At 26.0% G+C, this 26351-nt stretch overlaps 2 protein-coding genes across 4 annotated transcripts; both read right to left on the reverse strand.

Moving 5' to 3' along the window:
- Positions 1-1780: 1780 nt before the first annotated feature.
- On the reverse strand, positions 1781-12999 carry LOC114128844 (ATP-binding cassette sub-family C member 4-like). The gene is given in 26 exon segments (XM_050203368.1): positions 1781-1960; positions 2049-2289; positions 2371-2543; positions 2631-2876; positions 4172-4299; positions 4401-4571; positions 4650-4773; positions 4871-4977; positions 5049-5199; positions 5278-5357; positions 5426-5706; positions 5778-6172; positions 6253-6338; positions 6405-6502; positions 6650-6771; positions 6871-7035; positions 7110-7382; positions 7435-7545; positions 7604-7742; positions 7802-7958; positions 8031-8253; positions 8332-8533; positions 8809-8943; positions 9008-9118; positions 10149-10232; positions 12728-12999. Coding segments are annotated over 25 exon segments (4062 nt in total). The 5' UTR covers positions 10226-10232; positions 12728-12999; the 3' UTR covers positions 1781-1894.
- A 1230-nt stretch (positions 13000-14229) lies between these two features.
- Positions 14230-25032, reverse strand: LOC114128838 (probable multidrug resistance-associated protein lethal(2)03659). Of its 3 annotated transcripts, XM_050203357.1 has the most exons (27): positions 24806-25032; positions 24413-24598; positions 23118-23196; positions 21965-22075; positions 21774-21908; positions 21055-21262; positions 20629-20848; positions 20395-20551; positions 20168-20306; positions 19984-20094; positions 19638-19913; positions 19405-19569; positions 19201-19322; positions 19047-19144; positions 18885-18970; positions 18375-18787; positions 18013-18293; positions 17848-17927; positions 17620-17770; positions 17422-17528; positions 17233-17356; positions 16985-17155; positions 16763-16890; positions 16454-16699; positions 14948-15120; positions 14624-14864; positions 14230-14538 (listed from the first exon to the last, which is right to left on the reverse strand). In XM_050203357.1, exons 2-27 carry the CDS (start codon positions 24492-24494, stop codon positions 14497-14499), a joined length of 4146 nt encoding a protein of 1381 aa, XP_050059314.1. In that variant the 5' UTR covers positions 24495-24598; positions 24806-25032; the 3' UTR covers positions 14230-14496. The 3 variants fall into 3 exon arrangements, with proteins under 3 accessions (XP_050059314.1, XP_050059315.1, XP_050059316.1); XM_050203358.1 differs by lacking the exon at positions 24413-24598; XM_050203359.1 differs by lacking the exon at positions 24413-24598 and having other exon boundaries at positions 23118-23218.
- Between the last annotated feature and the right edge of the window lie 1319 nt (positions 25033-26351).

Below are 26351 nucleotides of genomic sequence, written 5' to 3' on the forward strand. Positions count from 1 at the left end.
CTAAATTTAGTTATCATTCTTCGGGCGGGATATTTGAATTCTCGTAGATTGCAAATTAATTTATACCTACGTATATGGATGATCAAGATGCAAAAACAAATTAAAATTCAGTTGTGAACGAGAGACCCTAGACCCTAAAGTAGGTAAATGGTTTTGAAATAATCGCTATACCTATTGTCGAATACAAATTGTTGAAACTATACGTCTATACGTCTTATTTCCGGTCCATGGCCGATCAGGTACCTACCTAGTTAAATTAATTTGAGATAATTGGGGAGGGGTAATACATAATATTATAATCGTACCAAACGATTTTAAAAACTTAAAAGTAAAATTATTTACCTGAAATATAAAACTAATTGTTAAGTCGTACAACGGGTGTTCTTTCACAGCACTCAATACTCAGTGATGATATCTATATTATAATACTAATATAAATATATAAATTAAAAAGGTAGGTTTGTACTTTGTAGGTAGATACGACATAAAGTTGTTGATGGGTTTCGGTCGAATAGACGATGCACCCGATGCGGCAATGTAAGTACAACTGAGTGTCTGAGTGTGAAGTCCTCTGTATACTCTTTTCATAAATTCAAATAAGAAAAGACTTGTGCGCGAACGCCAAAATTACGTTCTTAACCTATCAGAGTAGATCGTCTGCCAATAAATGGCACCGTGAGGCGGTCGTCTCGTCAGCTGATAGGACGTGCGACTCGTTAGTCACGCCCCCCCCCCATGCACGAACACCTGTCTTCTTATTTGGAACAGAGTATAGAGTATAGGTGTCTATATAATATAGTAGGTATATAATATTTTTGTTAAAATATTTATTATTTCTGTTGGTAATTTATTAAACTTTAAAATTTTTTTTTTAAATATATCGTCTGCAGTTCTACGACGCGTGGAACCTCACGTTCATCTGGGGTGTTGTTCACGTCAAGTTCATTGAGACAGCCCAGTATTCCAGTCAGTTCGGCTTCAAATCTCGTGGTTTCAGGACCGGCTCAAGTATTTAAACGCACCTAGGCATACTTAAGTTTTACCGCCCCTTACATACTATTTGAAATATTTTTTTTTATCTATAATACAAAAATGTTAAATACCACCCTAGGCGTGGGCCTATGTCGCCTACCTCTTGAGCCGGACCTGCGTAGTTTATATCTACTTTATACACGGTTCATTCGTCCCCTCCAAACTGTTGCAGTTCAGCCTTCATACCATAAACCTCCTTAGCATATTATAATATCTTGTAGGTACGAGCAGTTGTCTGTTTTATATTATATTATATTGTAGGTATTTGTTGTTCTATTATTATTAGGTGTATCTAACATATTATCTCAACCTGGTAGACTGGCCATCTCCGGTGAGTAATATTATTATTTAATACTTATTATGTGTCTATATCTATAATTAATATAGTACCTAATTTAGCAAATTCAGATGATATTGTCAGGAAAACTTAAAAAAAAAAAATAGAATAAAATAACTTGAGATAACATTTTTAAATTTAAAATTTTTTTATTACATAATCTATTTCATAATTCTATAGGTACTAAAGAAAATGTGTATGATATACTGCAGATGTGTAATGAAAAAAAAACAGGTATTTGAGAATGATGGATCCTCCAATATTAGAATAATTAAAAATAAAACTATTTAATACAACTAAAATTTAAATGCTGTAAAACTTTAGTAATAACATATCTACCTAATATATAGATACACAAGTACTTACATTTTTATTTATGTAACTAATAAACATATATCAAACTTCAATTAATGCGATTATTATTAATATATAATCCAAATATAGGTTAACATTAGATTTTACATCTTATAACATCTTAACTAATTTAAGTGCTGGGCATTAATGTACATGTATTCATTATCTAATTCAATCTTCATCTTTGTTAATACTTAGCAATTGATGATTGCTTAGCATTTGTCGTTTATTGTAGCTCTTTAAAAATTAAAAAAAATATATTTATACAATTACCTAAATATATTAATTCTAAGAGACATTAAATGTAGGTATGAAACATAAATACCTCATCAGCTAAATTATGTAATGATTGAGCATTGTTTTTTCCTGTTTGTTCTATTATTTTGTGCAAATATCCATCTTTATTTTTCAATAGAATATATGGGTGGTCAAATTCGACAATCGTGCCAGCGTTCATCACAAGTATTTTGTCAGAATCCATTACTGTATTCAACCGATGTGCAATCGTTAATACTGTACACTCATGAAATTTATTTCTAATAGTGTTTTGAATTAAAGAGTCTGTTCTAAAAGTAGAAATAAGGAACATAACTTTAATACTTATAAATAATTTACAATTTGTAATATTTTTTAATTAGATTATTTACTGCGCATCAACATTTGCAGTGGCTTCGTCTAACACAAGAATTTTGTTATTTCGTATAATTGCTCTAGCCAAACACACTAATTGTCTTTGTCCAACACTGAAATTAGATCCACCTTCTGGTATTTTTGTGTTTAGGCCATCAGACAAATCTTCTACAACGTTTTTGAGTTCTACCTGTAAATATTAGTTATGTAAGTATATTAATTAATAAAATATTATATTATACACTTTTGCGCGGTAATATAATAATAATAATTTTACTTCATCTAAAGCTTTCCAAAGAACATGATCTGAGTATTCATTAAATGGATCTAAATTGTTTCTCATTGTTCCTGAAAATAAAACTGGTTCTTGAGGTATTATGGAAATTTTGGATCGCAAGTCATGTAATCCCAATTCATGAATTTCTATGTCATCAATGATGACGAGACCTTCGTTAAAAGCTAATCTAAACAATGCTGAAATCAATGATGATTTTCCTGCGCCAGTTCTTCCAACAATTCCAATCTAAAAAAACACAACTTTAATTTACTTAACTAATATTATGCATTACTAGGTGTCTAGGTATAGGTGGTACCTGATTATTACAAATATGCATGCTAGGTACTTATGTTTCTATAGAAACATTTATAAGACATTATATATGTGTCCTATGAATATTAAATATTAATAAAATGATTAATGAATAATATTTTATACTAATTAGTAATTAATTAGTGAAATAAAGTTGTTGTAAATAGAATACTTATTAGCAATGAATTAGAGTATTTAATTAAAACAGTTTTAATGTGTTAACATCTTTATGCGCCCCCCCCCCCCCAAAAAAAAGAAAAGATTGGGTGTAAAAAATGGGTCTTGAGTGAATTGGTATAAATTCGATGTCACGAAAAATTGTAACGGAAGTTTAATGGTTGCCATGGTTGCGTATACGTGTCAAGCGAAATTTAACAGAAAACTGAGCTACAGTGAATCTGTGAAAACTGAATGTTACGAAAAAGTGTAACGGTAAAAAATGGCTAAAACTAGCTTAAAAAGGGTAAAGGCATATTGGGAGCGTCAACGCACAAAAAATAAGACTAACCCTAAAAAAAAGAAATCTCCAAAAAAAACGGCAAGCCCATATTATTATTATTAAAATGTCTATAAAAATTGTGCTTGTTGCTTATAATTTTTTAATATTTTTATAAAGTTAAATTAATAACTTTGTAGAATCGTGTAGGTATTCCATAATACTAGAAATATAGGTACTACTTAGATTTAAATAAGTAGTCTACATTTTATGTTGAACAGGATATTGATTCATGTATGCATTTTTGAGAATTAGAGATCAAAAAGAAACTTATTAACATATTATAATATATACATTTAGGTAAAAATTTTGGAAAAATAATTTAACCACACAAGATGGGTGGGTACTAGGGTAGAGTTAAATTGAACAATGTATAAGTTCACATTTAATAAATATATGACATGTTAATCTTTAAAAAATATACCTACCTACGACTATTAGCTATTATTTATGTCATATCTGTTGTGAGTAATATATGCAGTAGGAAGTTTAATTTTTAATAACTTCTTATTCAAAAATTATTCATTTAACATTAAATATATAAAAAAATTCAACACATTTATGTAAGTTTTGTTCGTATCAAAAGTGGACGTGCTTAAATTTAAAATTTTTGACCAATAGATTACAATATAAACATTTATATATATATCAGTTTATTGTGCTTTAAAAATTAATCTGTATAAGATACAGTAAAATAATTAAAATTAAAATTATTGAAATTTAATAATATTACTTTTTCAGCTGCTTTAATGTTGATGTTGAGATTATTTAAAACGAATGGTGAGTCACAAGCATAACGTAGATAAAATTTTTTGAAAATAATTTGACCACGACTAGGCCAATCTTTTGGAGGTAATTTATCTAAAATATAAATTATATTTACTAAATTGTTAAAAGAAATGTACCTATTATTATTATTATTTTCTATGGGAAGTCTGGTTATGCTATTAAACAGTTCTTACTGGGAGTGGTTTCAAAAGCTGATTCTTGTGGCACATCCGTATATTCTAGAACTCTTTCTACAGACGTCATTTCGTTTTCTAAATCTGCTGTATGCCGCATTACCCATTGGAACATGGTCGATAATAGGATTGCTTGTGTAATGATCAGTCCAACATATCTCCCATTTGTTGCTAAAATTAATGTTAGGAGAACTATACTATCATCTGATCGTTATCAAAAGTAAAAAAAATTATATTTTATAATATTACCATCGCTAATCAGCATAAGAGAAATTATTACAACAATTGTATAGATCAAGCAACCTATATTTAACCAAAATCCAAACGCTCTATTTAAAGCCATAAACAAATACCAAGCCGATGAATGTAAATCCTGAAATCATATAATTACATGTTATTGCAGTAGGTAGTGTAAACTATTTGGTAATATACATTTAGTTATGTACCTAGTTTTCTAGTCTTTTACTCACTTGATGGATGGTAAACTCTTGGATTAGAATTTCTTCTACATTAAACGCTCTTATTGTTGCTAATCCCTGAAGCGATGAATTAACATGAGTGTATACAGGACTTCGTGCTGAACATTAAATACATAATAATGAAAAAAGGCTTGATTTATTCAATACGATAAATAAAATATATACTCACCGACACCTTCTAAACGCTTTATATTTTGAGTTGTTTTCATAAAAATTTTTTTCATTTTAAAAAAAAATATTAATAAAGCGATTGATGGTAGTGTCAGATAGGGATTAACAATTACCATTACTATAACTGGTCCTATCGTTATCAAAACAGCCTAACAAAATACAATATTAAAAAATGCATAAGTATACATATTCAGCATATACTAAAAAAATATGAAAGCAAAAGTCACTTGTTTAACATAGAATAATAAAGCCGGTATCATTTCATCAATGGATCCTATATCCTTTGAAAATCGATTGAGTATTCGTCCTAGTATTAAAATCTAATTTTAAAGTAATTAAAAAAAAAAAAAACGTAGGTAGGTGTTGTGTTATTACCCGATGGTGTTTTACTCAGAAAATCCATTGTTGCTCTAGTTATCGAAAAGAACATGCGATTATGCAAAGTCATAGATGCTTCAGTGCATACGGATACAAATAAAGCTGATTGGAGGAATGCAATAATTATAATCAAGAATATCAGCCCAGCAAAAATGATAATACATGATTTTCTTGATGCATTTAACGATGTCAATAATTCATCAGGTAAAACGGTTGCAGATGAATTGATTGACTTCGAAGAATTTATCGTTTGAAAAACGTTTTCTTCCAAATGAATCCTAAACAAATCACATATTTTTTACCAATATTCTACTGCAAAGATGTATTTATTGAATGTTTAAAACTTTACCAATCAGTTATCCAGTAATCTGCACCTGACGATAGTACTTGTGTGAGAATGCAAAACAAAATTAAAGCTAACACTTTAAAAGAGTTTCCACCCGAAAAAATATACTTAAAAAAAACACCCAACGCAACATTTTCAGTAGAATGCGTTTCCACTATTTCGACCGGCTCCGACGTGTGTTCTTTGTTTATTGTTTTGATTTGTTTAATAGATGTGTTAACTGGATTTAAATTTTGTTTTTGGGAGCCTTCTATCGTACAATATTTTACTACGATATCGGCACTGTTTTTTTCAATCACATTAAAAATTGCCGCTTCTGGTGAATATTCAAGATGTTTGGTGAAGTATGAACCTGATTCCCGCAGTTGTTTATATGAACCTTCTGCCAATATTTTTGCCTTATAAAAATAACGATTGACTTATGAAACAAATTCTTAAACAACTGTCTGTTGAATGATTAAGTTTTTTTTATAATTACGTTTTCCATTATGACAATATGCTCTACATTTATTAAGTATTGTATTTGATGGGTTATGAGTATGCATGTTTTTTCTTTAAGATAATCTATAAAAACAAAAGAATAGAAATCATATAATTTTAAAATTTAATTTAATTACTGTTTAACGTTACCACTTATGCATTTTTCAAATAAATGTTTTCCCACTTCTGTGTCTACTGCTGATAAAGGATCATCCAATAAATAAATATCTGCTTGTTTGTATATTGCTCTGATATAGAATATTTTTATTTATTTTTTTATTTTTATCGAAGTATTTTTTTGTATATTTTTTTAAAGAAAATACAACTAAACTATTTTTGAAATAACCTTAACATGATTATTTATAAAATAAATTTGTCTATAATAATTATAGTACCTTGCTAAATTTATTCTTGATTTTTGACCACCACTAAGAGAAATACCTTTTTCACCAACGATTGTTCTATCGCCAAACGGAAGTCGCTCCAAGTCTAGATTTAACGCACACACTTCTATAACCTATTTCAATTAAAGAAGATATGTTTAAGGTTAAATTTAATAATATTTTCTGCATATGAATCTGTACCATAACGGAACATAAAATTGTAATGAATTTACTTTATTATATCGTGTTTCGTCCATAGTTGATCCAAATAAAATATTTTGTTTAACGGAACCTGCAAAAACTCACGGTTCTTGCGACGCGTATGATATTACACCACGCACGGAAATACTACCTTTTATTAGTGGTAATTCTTGTAGAATAGCATATAATAGTGAACTCTACGAAAAGAAAACTTTATGTATACTATACAATCGTTTGATTAAATTCATTGTTATGTATTTTAATATTATACTTTTCCGGCTCCAACTGGACCGACTATTGCGACTAATCGATTGGGGTTTGTGATTAAATTTATATTATCTAAAGTGTTGTTTGGTTGAGAGTCTGTCCATTTAGCAGAAACATTAAACAATGCTACTCCGAAATTTTTTAATTGCTCGGTGGCACTTTCGTCATCAATTGCAATATTTGATGCTTTTTCCTCATCAATAGTTTTGTTTTTAGTATCTGTTGCTTTCATAAAGTTATTTGGTTGCCTGTTCTTTTCTTCATTTAAAAGAAAATCCTAAAAAAATTTCTATAAATTATTTTAATCGAAGTTTAAAAAATATACACACCTCGATCCTTTTAACTGAGACTAGTAATTCAGCACCTAAACTTATGCCCGGTATAAAAGTTAGTATCAATCCTGTTTGCAAAATGTTATAATACGAAGTTATTATAAATACCTACAACCAATTATGAAAATAATTAAATTGAAATTTTTTTTATAAAACATTTACATACTTTTGATGCAGTTATATAATTTCCAAGTAATATGTATGTGAATAGAGTCACAAACAATGCTAGTTTCGTGTTAAAATAAAAAAATGTAGATAAAATTCTGTTGATGTAAGATGTTTTTTTAATCGCATTGATTTCTTTTCTATTATATAAAAGTAATATTATTATTTAAAGTTGTTGATATTTATTATTATTTCTTACTCTCTAGAAGATTTTGCAATATTGTCAAAAAATGATTCCCACGTATACATTTTTATCACTTGTAAGGCCGAAATTATTTCATTCATTAGATGAACCCTCTCGTCCGTCCTTTTGGCAGATTTTAACTGAATCTTAGACTTTTTTGATCCTAACCATACTAAAAAATTTATTGAAATAACAATTTATTTACATCTATAATTTTATCATGGTTTTTATATTCTATACAGACATTGTAATGGTATAAACATAACCAACGTGGCTACACCAAATAATGATGAGGCACTAACTTCTTGCCACAAAAAGTACGTTACTACAGTAGTTTCTATAGGTCCAATCCACAAAAAAGGTAAAAATAAAATTACATAATTAAATCGGTCTACGTCGTTTGAAATTAAGTTTAATATTTGGCCTGTAAAGGTTTGGTTCATAGAATTTACTTTGAGTCGAAGTGCCTTAAAAACATATTATAGATTATTATAATTGTATGACATATTATTAAGAAATGTACAAAAGTTTTATGAGTTGTATACCTTCTTGTAAATCAGATTGGACGTTGCTATTCTAATTTTCATACCCAAATGTACAATTGCCATTTCGTAACCACAAAAAGTAATAGTCCTCAATAATAGAACTATGACTAGACCAATTAATAAGTATTTCCGAGTTGAATTATCCGGTGAATTAGTTTCAAAATGTGTGATAATATGTCCAATGATAGTTACAAGGCTTATGCTGTTAAAAAAAAAAAAAAAAAAATAATTAAATGAATTATTGTTCGTCAAATATTATATTATATTATAATAATTGTTAATTTTTATTTAATATTATAATGTAAAATTATGATTCATATTGTTTTTATATTATTAAGCTATTCGTTGGTATTAGTGATAATTAATTTATATCCCGTATCTACTCTCTGCCCACCTGGGCGTTATAAAACTTTTAATAAATAATTTAAAATGTCAATCAACTCATATTCTTATGAATTAAATTATGCTTAATTTCACCTTAAAACAAGCTCCGCTATTGTATAATAGATTCCCAAAAACATGAATGTTGATCCAAACATGTTAAATAACGTTTTCAAAAAGCTCGGCCTTTGGTGTTTTTTCTCAGAGTTTTGAAATTCATTATTCCATAGTCTAAAATTTAAAGGTCACATTTCATAATATATTTATTTTATGTACACAATAAATAATAACATACTTTTGTAATTTGGTTCCCAATAACTCAGACGAGTCTTCATTCAAATTCTTGTATAAATCAATAAAATTTAAATCTTGTTTTAATCCTTTTTTGACAATTTCAAAAATCCAACTTGAAAAGGTAAAATGAATTTAATTCCTAATATATATAGCCACGTAATAGTATAGTATTAATTTCAACATTGAGTAATTATCAATATATAATTGATTATGTCGTGTATTGGTGCACTAATAAAGTTTAAAATAATTATACAAAATAGACTAGCTATGGTTTTTAAAAATAATTTAGTTTCTCTTAAATGTAATTGTATTTTAAATTTTATACACTGGTTCGTTATGTGGAATCATTATCATTCTAAACTTAATATTATCATCCGTTTTATATTTTTCATTGTATTTTTTCTAACATTATTCTAAATTAAAACAAATTATTTTTCTAGTCCAAAGCAAACAAACGTTTATAGTCTAACAAAAATTAAAAAGAGCGTTATATTTATAATTGATAAATGGACAATTTTCTTCTGGAAATTTCCCGCCGACTCCTTTTCGTGTAGGACATTTCCCCCACAATATATTTTCCATGCAGAAATTTTCCCCCTCCCCCCATCAATTTTTTTAATATTAACTATTTAATAATATAATATTATAATAGTATTTATTATTTAATATTCAATTTTTTTTCTCATAAATTTAATAAATTTTAAATAATTATAAACGTAATTTTATATAAATATAATAGGTAGTTATAAGATTGTTTACATAAAATCTAATTAATAACTTATAAAAATGTATAAAAATCATACATTCTATAAAAAAAAAACATTTGATCTCTGATTTTTTTGATATTTTATTTTAAATATAATTTTTTTAGCCTTTCGGCATACCTATTTGTATATTTTTTTTTAAAACCGTACCAGATTTGAAATTCAACAATTTAATAATTGCTTGGGAATTTGATTTCTGAAGTGCTTCAATGAATTTATACATATAATGTATTATATTAATGAAAAACAAAAAAATAATTTCATATTAAACAATAAATAATATTATATTATAAAATATTAAACTTTGAAAACAAATGGAGGGGGGGGGAGAAATATCCTTGTATGTCGATTCCTATTATTATGGTTTGTTATGTTTACCTAAATGTAATTACTCCAAAAATGTTAGCTTCTGATCTAGGATTGGGTTGTTTTTCTTCTTTGTTCGTTGCATCCATGTTAAATCTACAATAGTTAAAATATGCATTAGGTGTGTTTCTTATCAAAGTTAATGTTTTCATTACGTTTGTAGTCATTACATATTAATTTTTACAAGTAAAATGTGTATAATATTTTCATATTTTTTTTTTTTTTTTTACAACGGTTTCTAGTTGTAGTTTTAAAATTTAATGATATCGTGAAAAATTGCAAATTATTTCGTTGAAAAATTTATTTCAAGCGTATGAAATTAAAGGGATGTAAATTGTATTTGATTTTTTTTTAATCAATTAAAAATTAAAGATTACCTTGAAATTAACGGTAATTTTATTGTTTTAGAATTGGTCCGCAATCATATATTAATGCTGCATTCTTTCTAACTAACAAATGTTATATGGTTATATTGTTAACAACAGATCCATATGCTCAAATCAGTTTATTGTCTATATTAACGGATTTTACTATAATAAGGGGTGGATATAGATAAAGATAATTCTAAAACACGTCACTGAACTTACCTTTTGCATTTATTTTTAACATAATTATTAGGTACACCAGTTATCTCAATATAATCTTACCATACATCAAAACAGCTTTTCTTGGTTTTGTGATAATTTGTATGTTTTATATACTTCCTGCCCCATGGAAATAAAGTCGTTAATCGGAAATTTTACATTATATTGTATGTATATATAATATAATATAAGCTGATTAATAATACCTCAAACTGTAGAAACTTAGTTTTTAAAATGTAAATAATAAATTTTTAACTTTAAATAATAGTAATGGCATCAACTGTCTATGTATCCTTACGACTAGTAAAAATATAATTAGAATAATAATGATGTATGTAATCAAAATCAAAAGTAAAGTTTATACTTTTATAGAAATCGTAATACCTACTTACAATTAAAAACTATAACAATTTTGATAAGAATGCTAACATTTATGGCAGACGTGCTAAACATTTTTCAACTTCCGGGCTTCATTCTAAATTTATATTAATAGATACCATGAGCCGTACATACCGGTTCATTTTGATAATAATATGTTCAATAGACATTGATCGTATAATATAATAATATTAATCGAATTTATGACTCTTATCGTGTGTTTAAAGTACTAAATATTTTCACGCTAGTCGCTCGTTAATTTTCGACATTTAAAACTACAGACTAGCATTTCTTGCTTGCAAAAATTAAAACATTAATTTTTAATTATAAAAATCTCTTAATAAAAAAACTCAAACTTATAACTGAACATAATGTACTGAATAAAAATTTTAAAGTATAATTTTTTTCCGTTAACATTAAAATGTTGTAATATATTTTGTAGCTATAATATTTATTTTTATTTATACCTATAGAGTTTTATATAACCATCCCAGCCAGTTGGATGATATCCGCTGGAAACGGGTTGGCACGTCTTATTTATGGTGTAGTACTGTAGTTATGTTATAAATTGAAGGAAAATATTGTTTAAAACTCATTATGCAAAAATTATGAATCTTATCATAGTAATGGTAATAATTAGTTAAATAATTTATCATTGTAGAATTGTAGAAGTTAATTGTTGCTAAAAATAAATAACATATTTTATTATTGGCTTTTAATAACTTATAAATAAAATAGTAAATATTAACGAACCGTCGTGTTAAAACACGTGTTTATGAGTTAATAATAGTGTTTAGAGAGTAAGCACGGATCGTCGAATGAGATTACAATGACAAAAACAATTTAGGAAATTTGTCACACATCGTTGAAACCATTTTCAATAATTGCGTGGTCGTTGCTTAATACTGATAAGCTTGTGATTTCCTCCATCTCTCAAGTCTTATCGATCATAGAAATGCAACAATTTTTGTCCAAATTGCTAACCGGAAAACTTATTCCCTCGCACTTGTAGCTGTTATAATATCAATGAATTTCGCCGCTTTATCCATTCACGTACTCTATTCCATATTTCTATATCACCAGCTAACAATCTTAACAATAGTTTCATAATAAATTCATGATGATACCATACTACCCTAGTTTTTAATTTTGTTAATATATAATGTTTGTATGTCCCTATTTATCTTGTTTCTATAAATATTAATTTTTGGTCTTATCCTATATTTACGTATAAAATAAAATGTATGCGGCGGTGTAGGCGGTGGTTACCACGATATCTGTGCGTACACGACGATATTCAGCGATCTGAATAACTATATCGCCACTAGTGATTCGGTGAGCATAGCTTTTTTACGTAACTAGACTTCCCATCTTGTTATTTTTCTGTCACTTGATTTTTCTCTGTGTACCGGACATGGGCGCCTATTGAGATGGGGGGGACAAGATAGGGCGCCCATTTTATCAGACACGTGTTATGTAGGTAATTCTGATAAATTTTATTAATATTCTAGCTAACCGATAAAACACTCCTATTGTTAATTAGCTAAATTTATTAAAGTATATTAAATATAAATATAACTTACAAGCAATAATATGAAGTACGGATTTACGTAAAAAGACATAACTTACTTTTTTTTTTAAATAGGTGATCTTTATGCGGGGAATTAATTAATCACCGACTGCTATGACTTCAATCCGGTTGTTGTTCGTTGTTGTACGTTCAAAATTTGTGCTTTGTGAGAAGTGATGATAAAACACAGAACCAAATTCAGAATTTAATTTATAACAGATTTAATAATTATTTGATGTTATTAGATCGACATACTGTTACGAATTATACTCGTTCATACTCTATTGACTCACTATTGGTTATCTATTCATAGAACATCAGTAAGTAAAGTTGTAGTTTTGCAAATCAGTACTTACCTATGCATATAATATTAAGTTCGACCTTCGTCCTACCTTTCATGTGATCGGTTAATATTATAGTGGGAGAGTCTGAGGAAAAACGCTGTTTTTATTTCAATTTGACGGCACGGGTATAGAAATACTGGTTTTTTGGTGATATTAAAATTAAATAAAATATTTTTGAATTGGTGCCAGATACTAAACTAATATCAAATTATGAATACAAAACAATTATTAAATTGACACCAATGTATGTGTGGGTCACTCGACATCCAGTCATTAGAGCTTCCAAATTGCAATGGGGTTGGGAAAGTAGTGCTTAAGTTTTGCAATTACAGATTATTGTACCGATTATATTTTATACAGATATATATATATGCATTTATTTATTTTTAATTCATTGTTAATATAACATTTATAACATACATATCAATTAAGATATATACATGTAATCATATATTATACATTTATAAATTATACTACACGTAATTTTATATATTACGCGGCTGGTTTATATAGTAATTAGCATAGATGATAAACTGCAATGCTTGTAGGTATTTACTACTTAGTACTCGCGATTGCTGTGGTCCGTGTCATCACTTATCATGGTAAATTTTGTAGGAAAAACATTACACATTAGTAATTATGTAGCACAAAATCTAAATATTTTTAATTTTATTTTTTAACTATGATCCAAAATGTCACGTGGTTGATTATCATATTATGTTATACCTAGATATCGCGTACTATTATCATTATATTTTATATCAATATTACATCGTATTCTTTGTCATAATTTACATTCACACACACACTTATATATTTATATATTATCATTCATATAATATAATAATATTAATAATACTTATTGAATTTACGACCCTTATATTGGGTGATTATAGTACTGAAAATGTCCATGCTTGTCGCTAGTTAGTTGTCGGTTTTCGTAACAATTTCTTGTTTGCAAAAATAATACATTACATTTTAATGATAAAAATGGTGTATTATATAAACCTAAGCAAAATAATAGTTAAATGGTATAATTCTAAGATTACAAACCTTATCATCGAATGGCAATAATACGTTAAATAGTTTATCAATGTAGAAGTAATTGTTGTTAAAAAAAAGTTCTTTGTAGTAGAACTGTAGAGTTATTATACTATAAGAAATATAATAATAACATTGATAATAATAATAATAATAATAATAATAAAAAAACAATAATTAAGCACACATAATATTGTATAATACTATAAAGCTAATACAGTTGATAATATTATTATTAAATACTAATAATTATTCTGTATTATCCCATAAGCATATTATACATAAATATAAAAATGTAACTTATAAATTGTGTAAAATATAATTTTAACGTATTGCGTACAGTTAAAGAAATGTAGTACTCTAGTCGTGGATAACATAAGACCTATACTTAAAATAATACATTCTCATTGCATGTATAACTATTATATTTTCTTCAAACTTAATTATTGATGCTTTATTCTTCGTATATCAATATTCTTGTAGTTCTTTAAAACATAACATTTTAATTTTTAGTTTATTAAAATACACTAAGAAAGTAATATGTAAATTAGAATAATGAAGGAACCATACCTCTGCAACCGTTTTGTATAACAAACGCGCTGTATTGTAATCACTTTGTTTCACCATTTTATAGAAATATCCGTTAGGGTTTTTTAACAATCTAAATGGATGATCAAATTCTACTACAGTTCCACCGTCCATTACAAGTATCTTGTCAGAGTCCATTACAGTATTTAAACGATGAGCAATTGTTAATACTGTACACATTCGAAATTTATTTTTAATCGTGTTTTGGATTAATGCATCTGTTCTATAATACAATAATAATATTGTCAGATTTGATAATGGAATATTATTTATATATCGACATAATATTTATTAATCAATAGGTACCGATGATCAACATTTGCTGTTACTTCATCCAAGACAAGAATTTTATTGTTTTTCAAAATTGCTCTAGCCAAACATAGTAATTGTCTTTGACCAACACTAAAGTTTGATCCACCATCGGACATTTTCGAGTTTAGACCATTTGGTAAATCATCCACAACATCCTTAAGTTCTACCTAAAATTTCATTAAAAAAAGCATTAAAAATCAATTAATTTGTAATAATTTTTACTATGGTAAATATACAATTAACGTAAGAGCTGGATTAAAATTGAGTACGAATATTATAACGTTTTTATATAAATATAGTTTTGAGAATATAGCTCTTCTTGGTTTTGACTACTAAGAAAAATTATCATAAATTAATTTTAAAAGTTGAGAAAATTATTATTTATTAATTAATAATTGTAATGAATAAATAATTGTTTAATAAAACAAATTCTATTTATTTTATAACCATACATTTATGCACATTTTTTTTTCACCTAGAATGTTTAGAATTTGTAGTTTTAACAATACTCTCTATACTATTTTAAATATGACTATTTTTATTTTATTTATATTTTTATTATTATCCATGCCTGATACAAAAAATGTATGTCTTTTACCAAAATATTTTATATATACTTTTGGAGTGGAAAAAATCTATAGAATAACGTGTAGGTACCCTAAGTTATATGAATTCCTTTTAATAATAAAATAAGTTAAATTAAAATTTAATAAAAAGATTAGCTCGGTTTTAATAAGTTTTATTAGTTATTACTATTTTATATAATATAAGAAATAAATACGATGAAAATAATTTATTGTAGTATTTAAGGCGCCCGGCGCCAAAGCGATTTTGTACACAAAAATACGCTCTGCGGGAATAGGCATCATGTTCTGTAGAATAAACCAAATTTGATAATTTTTTAACTAATAGAGAGTAGTATTCTACAGGCCGCATCGATCTCTGTTTTTCAATATTTTAATCTCAAACTTTATAATCTGTCTTCAAAAATAATACAATTTTAAGCAACTTTTTATAAATTATATTTTACTATTATTTTTAATAAAATAAAGGTCGGAGTTCGATGCGGCCTGTAGGAAATCTTCTTCTTTTAAATAAAAATATAGTTACCGAAATCCTAAAATTTATGAAGACCTGAGAATTATTCCCGTGAAATAATTTTTTTCGATATAATAAACATATTAATCCTCCTTAAATAGGTATCAGGTAGTAAATTAAGGGAAAAGTGTTATAATTAAAGTGGTAAGTGGTAACTAAAATACAAAATTTAATTTTAAAATTTTATAGGATTCTAGAAAATTTGAAAATCTGACACCGGGCCCCTTAAGTATTATGCTATTATCTCTCTATTCAGAACAGTAGTATACTTAATACTAATATAATATAGCTGGTTTCATAATTACATAATATATGATATACATATTGTTTATCTTTTAATACTAAATTGAAACCATATTTATTTTAATTACAATTAATAATACCAAGTCGATATAAATTTACTTCATTTAATACACTCCAAATTTCATGATCGGAATATTCATCATACAAGTCTAAATTATTGCGTATGGTTCCTGAAAATAAAACTGGTTCTTGAGGAATAAAAGTAAGCTTGGACCGTAATTCATGTAGTCCCAACTCATGTATTTCAAAATTGTCGATAGTAATATTGCCTTCATTTAGAGCTAATCTAAACAAAGCCCCAATTAACGATGATTTACCTGCACCAGTTCTACCGACAATTCCAATCTATATTTACAAAATATAATTTTTATAAAGTTTCTAAAAATTTACACCATTGTTTAATATTACTTTTTCCATAGGTTCAATAGTTATGTTGAGATTGCTTAAAACATAAGGCATACCTATGTCATATCGTAGAAAAAAGTTATTAAATGTTATTCGGCCTTTGTCAGGCCATTTCTTTGGTGGTTTTTTATCTGAAAAAGTTTTTGTAAAATTACATATAGTTATTTAATTTGTTTTTTAACTTAAGAATATAATTTGTCTTTAAATTAATTTAATCGATATTACATTGAGGTGATTCTAGTGCTGGTTCTTGGGGTAAAGCTGTGTACTCGACTACTCTTTCAACAGATGCCATTTGATTGTCCAGCTCCACCGATCGTCTCATTCCCCATTGAAACAAACCAATTAGTCCTATTGACTGAGTTATAGCAAGACCAATATTTCCACTATATGTGTCTTAAGTAAAATTAAATTACTTAAAATGTTTTATAAACTTTTTTAAATAAAATATGGTGTAAGTAATTGATATTTACCATTGCTAATGAGTAACAAACAGAAGGTCACGATACTTATATATATAAGGCAGGTTAAATCCAACCAAAATCCAAATGCTCTGTTTGAAGAAATAAATAAATACCAAGCCGAAGAATGTAAATCCTGGAATTTAGGTAATCATAATAATTATTGATGAAATTGTAAATTTGGAAAATTAGAGCAGTCACTTGATGGATAGAAAACTCCGTTGAAAGAATTTGTTCAGCTTCAAATGCTCTTATAGTTGTTATTCCTTGAAGTGATGCGTTTAAATGAGTAAACACGGGACTTCTTGCTAATTTGTATACAAATTATATTATATAATTAATTTTTATAAATTATTTATTTCATGAAAGTACGTTAAAGTTTTTTTTTTTTTTGCTTACTGACTCCTTCTAAACGTTTAATACTTTGTGATATTGTCTTATAAACATTTCTTATTTTGAAAAATATGAATACTATGATTAATGTTGGTAGAATAAGGTAGGGATTCGTTATTCCTACAATTATTAATATTCCAATCACAAACAATCCAATCTGAAATGTTTTAAATCATAAACATTTATATTTTGTTATATTTAGCTTGTTATAACATAATATTATATTTATATTACTTGTATTACATCCATCAATACGAAGGGTAACATTTCATCAATAGAACCTATATCTTTTGAAAAACGATTAAGTATTCGTCCTAAAATGTTAAGTGATTGGTTTCAGTATTATTTGACTTTATAATTTTAAGTAGTTATTTTGTCTTTGTAACTATTATCACTTACCTGATGGATTTTTATTGAAAAAATTCATTGTAGCTCTTATGATTGACTTTAACATACGATGATGTAGATTTGTAGAAGATGTTGTGCATACTGATACAAATAAAGCTGATCTAACTAATGTGGATATTATAATAGATAATGTAATCACAGTAAACACGATAATACATGTTTTACGAGATACTGTCCATGGAATTAATGTATTAGATGGATTGCTTGGCAATGGACTATTATTATTTTTGTTTTGTAAATTTGATAGAAAAACATGTTCTTCTAAATTTATCCTATAAAACATTAATTAATTTTTTTTTTTAAATAAAAACGTGTTGGATTATTTTTAAAGTACAATGAATTTTAAATATTACCAGTAAGTTATCCAATAATCACCACTTGAAGATAGTACTTGAGTAAAGATACATATCAATAAAAATAATAGTATTTTGCAATTGTGTCCACCAGCAGAGAAATATGATGAGTAGATGCTGAATCCAGAATTTCCATAAGCACTAGTTTCTGCTACTTCTTTTGGTTCAACAACTTCTACAACTTCTACTTGAACATCGTTATAATTATTTTCTTCGGCAGTTGACGTAACACTCAATACAGACAATTGTCGAGTATAAATGGAGTTTTGACTTCGAAAATTTGGCCTTGTACTTTTCGTAATGGATTCATTATCAGACGTCATTGTAGTTTCTATTGGAGACCCAAACATTTTTGTAAAATTTAATTCGGATTCTTGAAGGTTTTTGTACGAATCTTCTGCTATTTTTTTCCCCTGTTATTTAAAAACAACAAATAATTAATTTAATACATACTGTAATCCGTAGGATATGATGTATTATTATTATTAATTATAATATTAAAATAATTACATTTTCCATCAATACTATTTGTTCTATATTCGTTAAGTATTGTAATTGATGTGTAATAAGGATACATGTTTTTTCTTTGAGGTACTCTGTAATGTTAATATAGATAATATATTAGGTATCACAATATTAAACATCATTAATTAGACATCACAATATAATTACCTTTAATACATTTTGAAAATAAGTGTTTGCCAACATGAGTGTCAACAGCTGACAGAGGATCGTCCAATAAATAAATATCTGCTTCTTTGTATATAGCTCTGTAAAATATTTCAAAACATCAAAATTTATTTAATAAATCGTATTTATTTCATACCTCGCCAAATTTATTCTTGCTCTTTGTCCACCGCTAAGAGAAATTCCTCTTTCTCCCACAATTGTTCTATCGCCGTATGGAAATTGCTCTATGTCTGTTTTTAACGCACACACTTCTAGAACCTATTTATCGAGGAAATAATTTATTTTAATTATAAACATAACGGAACATATTTCATATTGATATTATGTACGACTACCTTACTTTATTGTAACGTTTTTTATCCATTGGTAAGCCAAATAGAATATTTCGTTGAACGGAACCTGCAAATAACCATGGTTGTTGTGATGCGTATGACACTACACCATGTACTAAAATACTTCCTTCGGACAGTGATAATTCTCGCAAGATGGCATGTATCAACGAACTCTGTGAAATAAAACTATCAAAATGTAGACTATTTAAAATATTTTTATTGCAGTGTATATTAATCATACTTTTCCGGCTCCTACTGGACCTATTATTGCAGTCAAATGACCAGGTTTCACGGTTAAATTTATATTTTCTATAGTATTATCAGTTTGAGTGTCTGTCCACTTAGCAGTAACGTTTGAAATAACTATGCTAAAATCACTTGATTGTTCAGTTTCGTCTTGATTGCTAATATTATTTGGTACTGTACTGTCAGCGTTATATCTTGATTTTTCATAACCATTTTTGGTTTTCATTTGGAGTATCGATTGTTCATCTTTTTCTTCTCGTAAAAGAAAATCCTAAGTTACACCATATTATTAATCGTTTAAATAAAACAAAATGTATATTATCATAAGTATTTATGCGTACTTCGATTCTTTTGATCGAGACTAGTAATTCAGCAATCAAACCCATTCCAACTGGAAAAGTAACCGCCATAGACACTCTCAAAATATTATAATACGATGTTATTATAAAAACCTAAATATTTCACAATATATTTTATTTTATTGTGTTAAAGGTTAAAATATATTATGCATGAATATTATTTTACTTTTGATGCAGTTATATAGTTTCCGAGTATTACATATAGAAAAATACTTAAAAACAAAGCAAGTCTTGTGTTGAACACAGAAAATGATAATAATGTAGATTTGATGCACGCTGTTTTAGTAATTTGATTAATTTCTTTCCTGTATTTTACAATATAAATGTTTTTGGTGGTTAAATTAAAATATACTTATGCATTATTTATGTATTTGTGAGTTATTAAATTCTTACTTTCTGGAAAATTCAATTAGTTTGGTAAAAAAATGTTCCCAAGTATACATTTTAATTACTTGTATGCCAGTAATTATTTCATTCATTAAACTTACTCTGGCATCTGTTCTATTAGCCGTTTTCAGTCGATAATTTGATACAATTGAACCCAACCATACTTGAAGATAATAATAAAAAAAAAACAATTAATAGTTGCATTATTATTATTATTATTATTATTATTTATTTGTAAACCTTGCAATGGTATAAAAATAATAAATGTTGCTACACCAAGTATTGATGCCACGCCTACTTCTTTCCATAAGAAGTACGTTACTATAATGGTTTCCATAGGACCAATGAATACATAACCTAAATATACAAGTGTTAAATCAAATCGGATCACGTCATTTGACATCAAGTTAATTATTCGGCCTGTGGTAGTTTCGAGAGAATTGGGTTTTAGTCGTAATGCCTATAAAGAGATATTGTGTTTATAATAATTATTATTAAATATTTACCATATATTTATTGATATATATTTTGAAAATTGGAAATAGAATAATAATAATTCATTAATACTGATACATTACGATAAATTATTTACAATTGTCTCATTAAGTATTTAATATTGTTATTGATTTATTATTCTTGAAGAAATCGTATAATTTACATACATACCTTATTATAAACAAGATCACATGTTGCTACTCGCATTTTCATTGCTAAATGTGAACTCATCATATTGTAACTGTTTGAACTGAATGCTTTTAATGAACAAGTTATTATTAAACCAACAGCATAATAGACTACAAGATGAAATTGGTTTTTTGTATTTTTTAATTCAAAGTGTGAGATTATTTTTCCCACAAAAATCGTTTGGATTATACTAAATAAATAAAAAGGTAACCACAAAACAATTAGATATTTAATATTTATAAATTATAGTTGAAAATAGTTAATTATAAATTATTATTGTATACATATAGTAAAAATAACTACAGTGAAATATTACATATTATAAATTAAAAAAACTTCATTTATTTAATAATTAAACAGATAAAATATGATGAAAAAACAAGATAAGTTTTGTTCTAGTTCTGTTTAGAAAATATAACTTTCTTTTTTTTATCATTAAAATTAACAATATTTATTTAATCAAAAAATTAATTACCAATTATTTTTTTCATATTTAGTTAATACCTACTAAATTCTAATATAAATTTTATGAATATGTGTATAACACTAAATACAAAATAGGTACTTAAATAGTAATTAGGTACTTCTCTTATATAATTTATTGTTGGTATATTTAAAATTGAAAATAATATTGTAATAGTTTTTATTTCTCTACATGACTAACTATTTGTATTGTATTATCTTTAAATATACATACTTACCTAAATACCATGTCAGTTATTGCTAAATAAATTCCGTGAATAATTAGTTTTGACCCAAACATTTGAAACAGTGCCTTCAAAAAACTAGGTTTCTTATTTTGCTTTATTGAGTTTCCCAGCTCTTTACTCCATAATCTGTAAAAAAAAAAAATAATCATTAGAGTATTCATACATATTTTTTATTTGTTTACGTTTTTAATTTTGATCCCAGTAAAGCAGACGAATCTTCATCTAGAATTGTATACAAATCAATTACATCTAATTCTTTTTTCAATCCTTTTCGAACAAGTTTTAAAATCCAACTAAAATATAAAACGATCATAAATTATATTTTGTTATAAAAATAGTGCTTAAAATGTTGGACATTAAATATTTCATTATTATCGTAATTTTGATACAATCTTTATATTCATAAGTTTTTTACATTATGACATTGAAAATATTGCATTTGAATATGGCACTGTGTACACAAAAATACAGAATATAATAAGGTACATACAATTTTTATGAAAGTGTTTTAGATTAAATGAAACATTAAAATGTATTCTTATTCAAATACAATATGAAAACGAATGCAATATTTTATATTGTAATAATATATATTTTAGTCAAGTTAGTGACAAAAGAATCATCCAGGAAAATTGGTTGTATGTTCGTAGCTTATAACATTTTTTATTCAGTAGATAAAATTATAAATAAATTTAAGTTTTAAAATTATAACATTTTAGACTTTGGATGAAATACTCTGTATAATTTATTATTTAAAATCAAATAAATCAAATAAATAGCTAGAAGTAAAAATCGTGAATCATCTGAATTAGAATAAGTTGAACAGCATAATATACACTCTTAACTCAATGACAAATAAATGCCAAATATAAAAATTACAATAACTATTAATAAGTACTAAATATAGAATTTAAGCGTATAAAATGTGAAGTATGAGCATTTTTAAAATTAATCAGAGTGTAAAACTTTTTATACAAACAATAAAATTGTTGCATATGAATTAATTTAAACAAAAATTACAAAACAATACAGTTTTTGTATTTTTAAACTTATTACCAACAAGGTTTAAATATTATTATATAGTTAATTTTAAGTTAAATAGTGTTATTTTATTTTATAATATTTAAAATATGTAATGAGCTTTTATAGTTATTATATTTATATGTAAATAAAAAATATATATATATATACATATAAATCAATCGATCAAATCAATTAACGGCCAAGGTATTATATTTAATATATAAATTATATGAAATAATAATAATAAAATATAAAATAAACAACATTATCGAGTAATAAATAATAAGTTCAGTGTATATTTTTCATTTTTACCTGAAAGTGATAATTTCAAAGATATTAGCTTTGGATCTTGGATTTATTGGTCTCTCTTCTTTATTATTAGCATCCATATCTAATATAAAAAATATTAGTATCTATAAAAATTAGTTAAACAAAATTAAAAAAAAAAAAAAAAATTATAAAGTACTTATATAATATTTTGAGACTTAAAAATGGAAATTAATAATTGTACTGAAAAAAATATAGAACTAAGCATAATTAGATTTATGTATGAATTCTAATTTAATTTAAGCATCAATATAAAAACATCATTTATTAATCAAAATTTTTCACTGATCAATAAAGGTATTAAATGTATTTTCTATTTTTAGTGTCTTTATCATTATAATTATCTATTAATATAACAATAATGTTATGGTTTTAGTATTTTGATGTGCAATGCATTTGAAATCAAGTTTAAATTCAATTTACATTTATTAAATCATCTTGCAGTAACTGCAGACTTTTACACTGTTTTTATAAATTTAAAAGATGATACGATCACTATTTAAGGACATCATGTTATGTATTATTTATTTATAAAAATTGATATCTTTAGAAGTTAAGTTAGCAAATAAGCTGCATGTTAAATATAATATGCACGGACTGATTATATAAAGTATGATGGAGGGGTTTGCTGAAGAAGCTGAAATGCATACAGTTTTGTCCTAAATATGAATATTAGTTAATTACTTACATTATATATATTTAAATATTTTATTTTGTAGAAATAAATAAAAAAAATTTGAAAAAAAATTAAATTAATAGACTTAATATCAGTCTATTATTTATATTTAATAAAATTCGCTTCTTATTTTAATTTTAAAGGCTTTAAAATATATACGATAAATGAAATTAATAAAAATGTTTCATCGTATATCTATAATCATTCAGAAAATTTAAAAATCATTTTGAACAATTTTAAACTTTAAAAAAGGAATGTATACATTTTCTATTGAATGTTTTTTCAATATGTTTTTTGTTATTATTTACGTAAACACTTTCAATGGTAAACAAATATTTTATAAAACATCTAAATATCAAACTGTTTGATTATTTCAAAAGTCTTATTGCATGTAAGGCACTTGGGTTTGTAAAGCGAATATCGTCTGATTTTAAGTTTACCTCTCTGCTAAAGGCTCTCTATTGGTCCTAATAATGTCTCAAGTTTGATTCAGTTTTGTGGAATATCTACTTTAAGTCTGCAATTATCGAACGAGTTCATATGCATTTTCTATTCTATGCCCACCATGTGTTGAATATCCCCCACTCGTTGTATGATTACTCACAAGTTTTCTGTCGAGCTTGTTCTTTAAACGCTATCTTATAAGTTAGTTGACAATAGAACTTGAAGTTCTCTCGAAACCTCATCGACAGTTCTGCCGACGCATCTGCGCTACTTTCTCTCGTCGACTTTCGAGTCCTTCCTAGTCTGATCCGTTCTATCACCACTTTTGCTATTCGTACGTGTACCACTAATTTTGGTTCAAACAATCCAATTATTAGTATGATGTGCCAAATGTTAATGTCCACTTTTCATTTTTACATTAATCTAGAAACTTCGTTCCGTTTTGTTTTCGCTGACACGTCTTGTATTTTTATTTTACTTACTTATTCATGTAATTTATGCTAAACTTGTATGAATAAAAAAAAAATGTATTTAAGCGAATAATTTATCTTACCTTCGAATTTAGAAAGTTGGATTAGACCTCTGATATAGTAAGACTGTACTAGAGCTGTACTAAATTAAAAAAGTATTATATTTTTATTCTCATCAATAAACGTGATCTTTAAGAAAATATACATAATTACGAAGTTAATTATTTAGTAAATTATAGTGCCATTTTAAATAATACTGAATGTTAAATTGAAAACTATTAATCAACTGCATCGGTTGATGAACAATGAAATAGTATTTTTTTAATTTTTTTAAGTGCCTATCTAAAATCTTGGTATGAAGAATAAAAAAATCTTAAGTAAATAGTTTATACACTTATGATAAGGAAATAAATAATTTTAAAACTATGGTACTCGTCATCAATTAAATCAAACAAACCACATTGTTTATAAGGACTTATAATAACTAGACTATTCAATTACATTTATAAACCAAGGTTAATTTTCACTAATGTTTTTAGAAGGAAAAACTGATAACTACTATAGGTAATCACAGAGACAAAATACAATTGTAATATTTAACTAAGCACATTGTAAATTTTAAAAAAACCTTGAACATTTTCATATGTCAACATTTATTAATAATTTTTTAGGGACGAATAATACCTAACAACATTTAATTGCATTTTGAAAAAAAAATAAATCAAAATTTAATTTCAAACGAAAAACATCAAGACAGAAAATATGATAAAATATTATATTCACTATAATAATAAACCACTTATATATTATTATACTTTTTCATGTAATTTACTATTTATTCTGATTAATTAATCAAGTCTTGAACTAAATTATTTGGAACTGTTTTCAGTTTAAGTTTTTATATTTTTTTGTATTTTTTTTCGATCAGTTTGTAACCCCAGTATTTAAAATACATTATCAATAACTAATAAGATTTTTAATTGTATTTCCTTATATTCTAACTAAATCGAATATATTTCTAATACATTCAATTATTGAATACAAATATTCTGTTTATTTAATTGTATTTATATCAAGTGATTTTTATAGACGTCGTTTAGTTATTAAAATTATAATTTAAATATACCTATACTTAATTTATGTTATAGGTAAGTGTTTAATATTTATACATTAATGAGCTGATCTACCAATCTACTATGAATTAATAAATAACTTTATAATAGTTAAATTTATAAAGTAAACAAATAATGTGAAAACTCCTATCTATAGACAGTGACTCCTCATGTTTACGAGTGGTATTTATTCAGACAATTTCTATGAAAATTGAAAGTTACATCATAACATGCATCTCTTCTTTTCATTAAATTATAGAAAACATAAATTTTACTTTTTAAGTGCTGTGAAATAAATAAATTATAAATAGATAATTTGAAACTAATAAATCACTGCAGAGCTATAATGAACTAAACACATACAACAATAGATAAAAATAATCAACTAAAAAATATAGAATAATACTATTAAAATAAACCAAAAACATTTAAAAATATAAATAAAAAAACTCTTGCTTCAATAGTAATATGTAAAATGTTCAATCATTGTAAAATTAATTAATAAATAATAGATTAT

This window comes from Aphis gossypii, chromosome 3, assembly GCF_020184175.1.
Source record: "Aphis gossypii isolate Hap1 chromosome 3, ASM2018417v2, whole genome shotgun sequence".
Taxonomy (NCBI): domain Eukaryota; kingdom Metazoa; phylum Arthropoda; class Insecta; order Hemiptera; family Aphididae; genus Aphis; species Aphis gossypii.

Excerpts from the sequence above, each read along its gene's own strand:
- LOC114128838 (XM_050203357.1), bottom strand. The coding sequence starts at position 24,494 with ATGAGGTTTCGAGAGAACTTCAAGTTCTATTGTCAACTAACTTATAAG. Across the intron at positions 20,849-21,054 it reads GTGATCTTGTTTATAATAAG|GCATTACGACTAAAACCCAA; the intron begins GTATGTATGTAA and ends ATCTCTTTATAG. Across the intron at positions 17,771-17,847 it reads TATTGATGGATGTAATACAA|ATTGGATTGTTTGTGATTGG; the intron begins GTAATATAAATA and ends AAAACATTTCAG.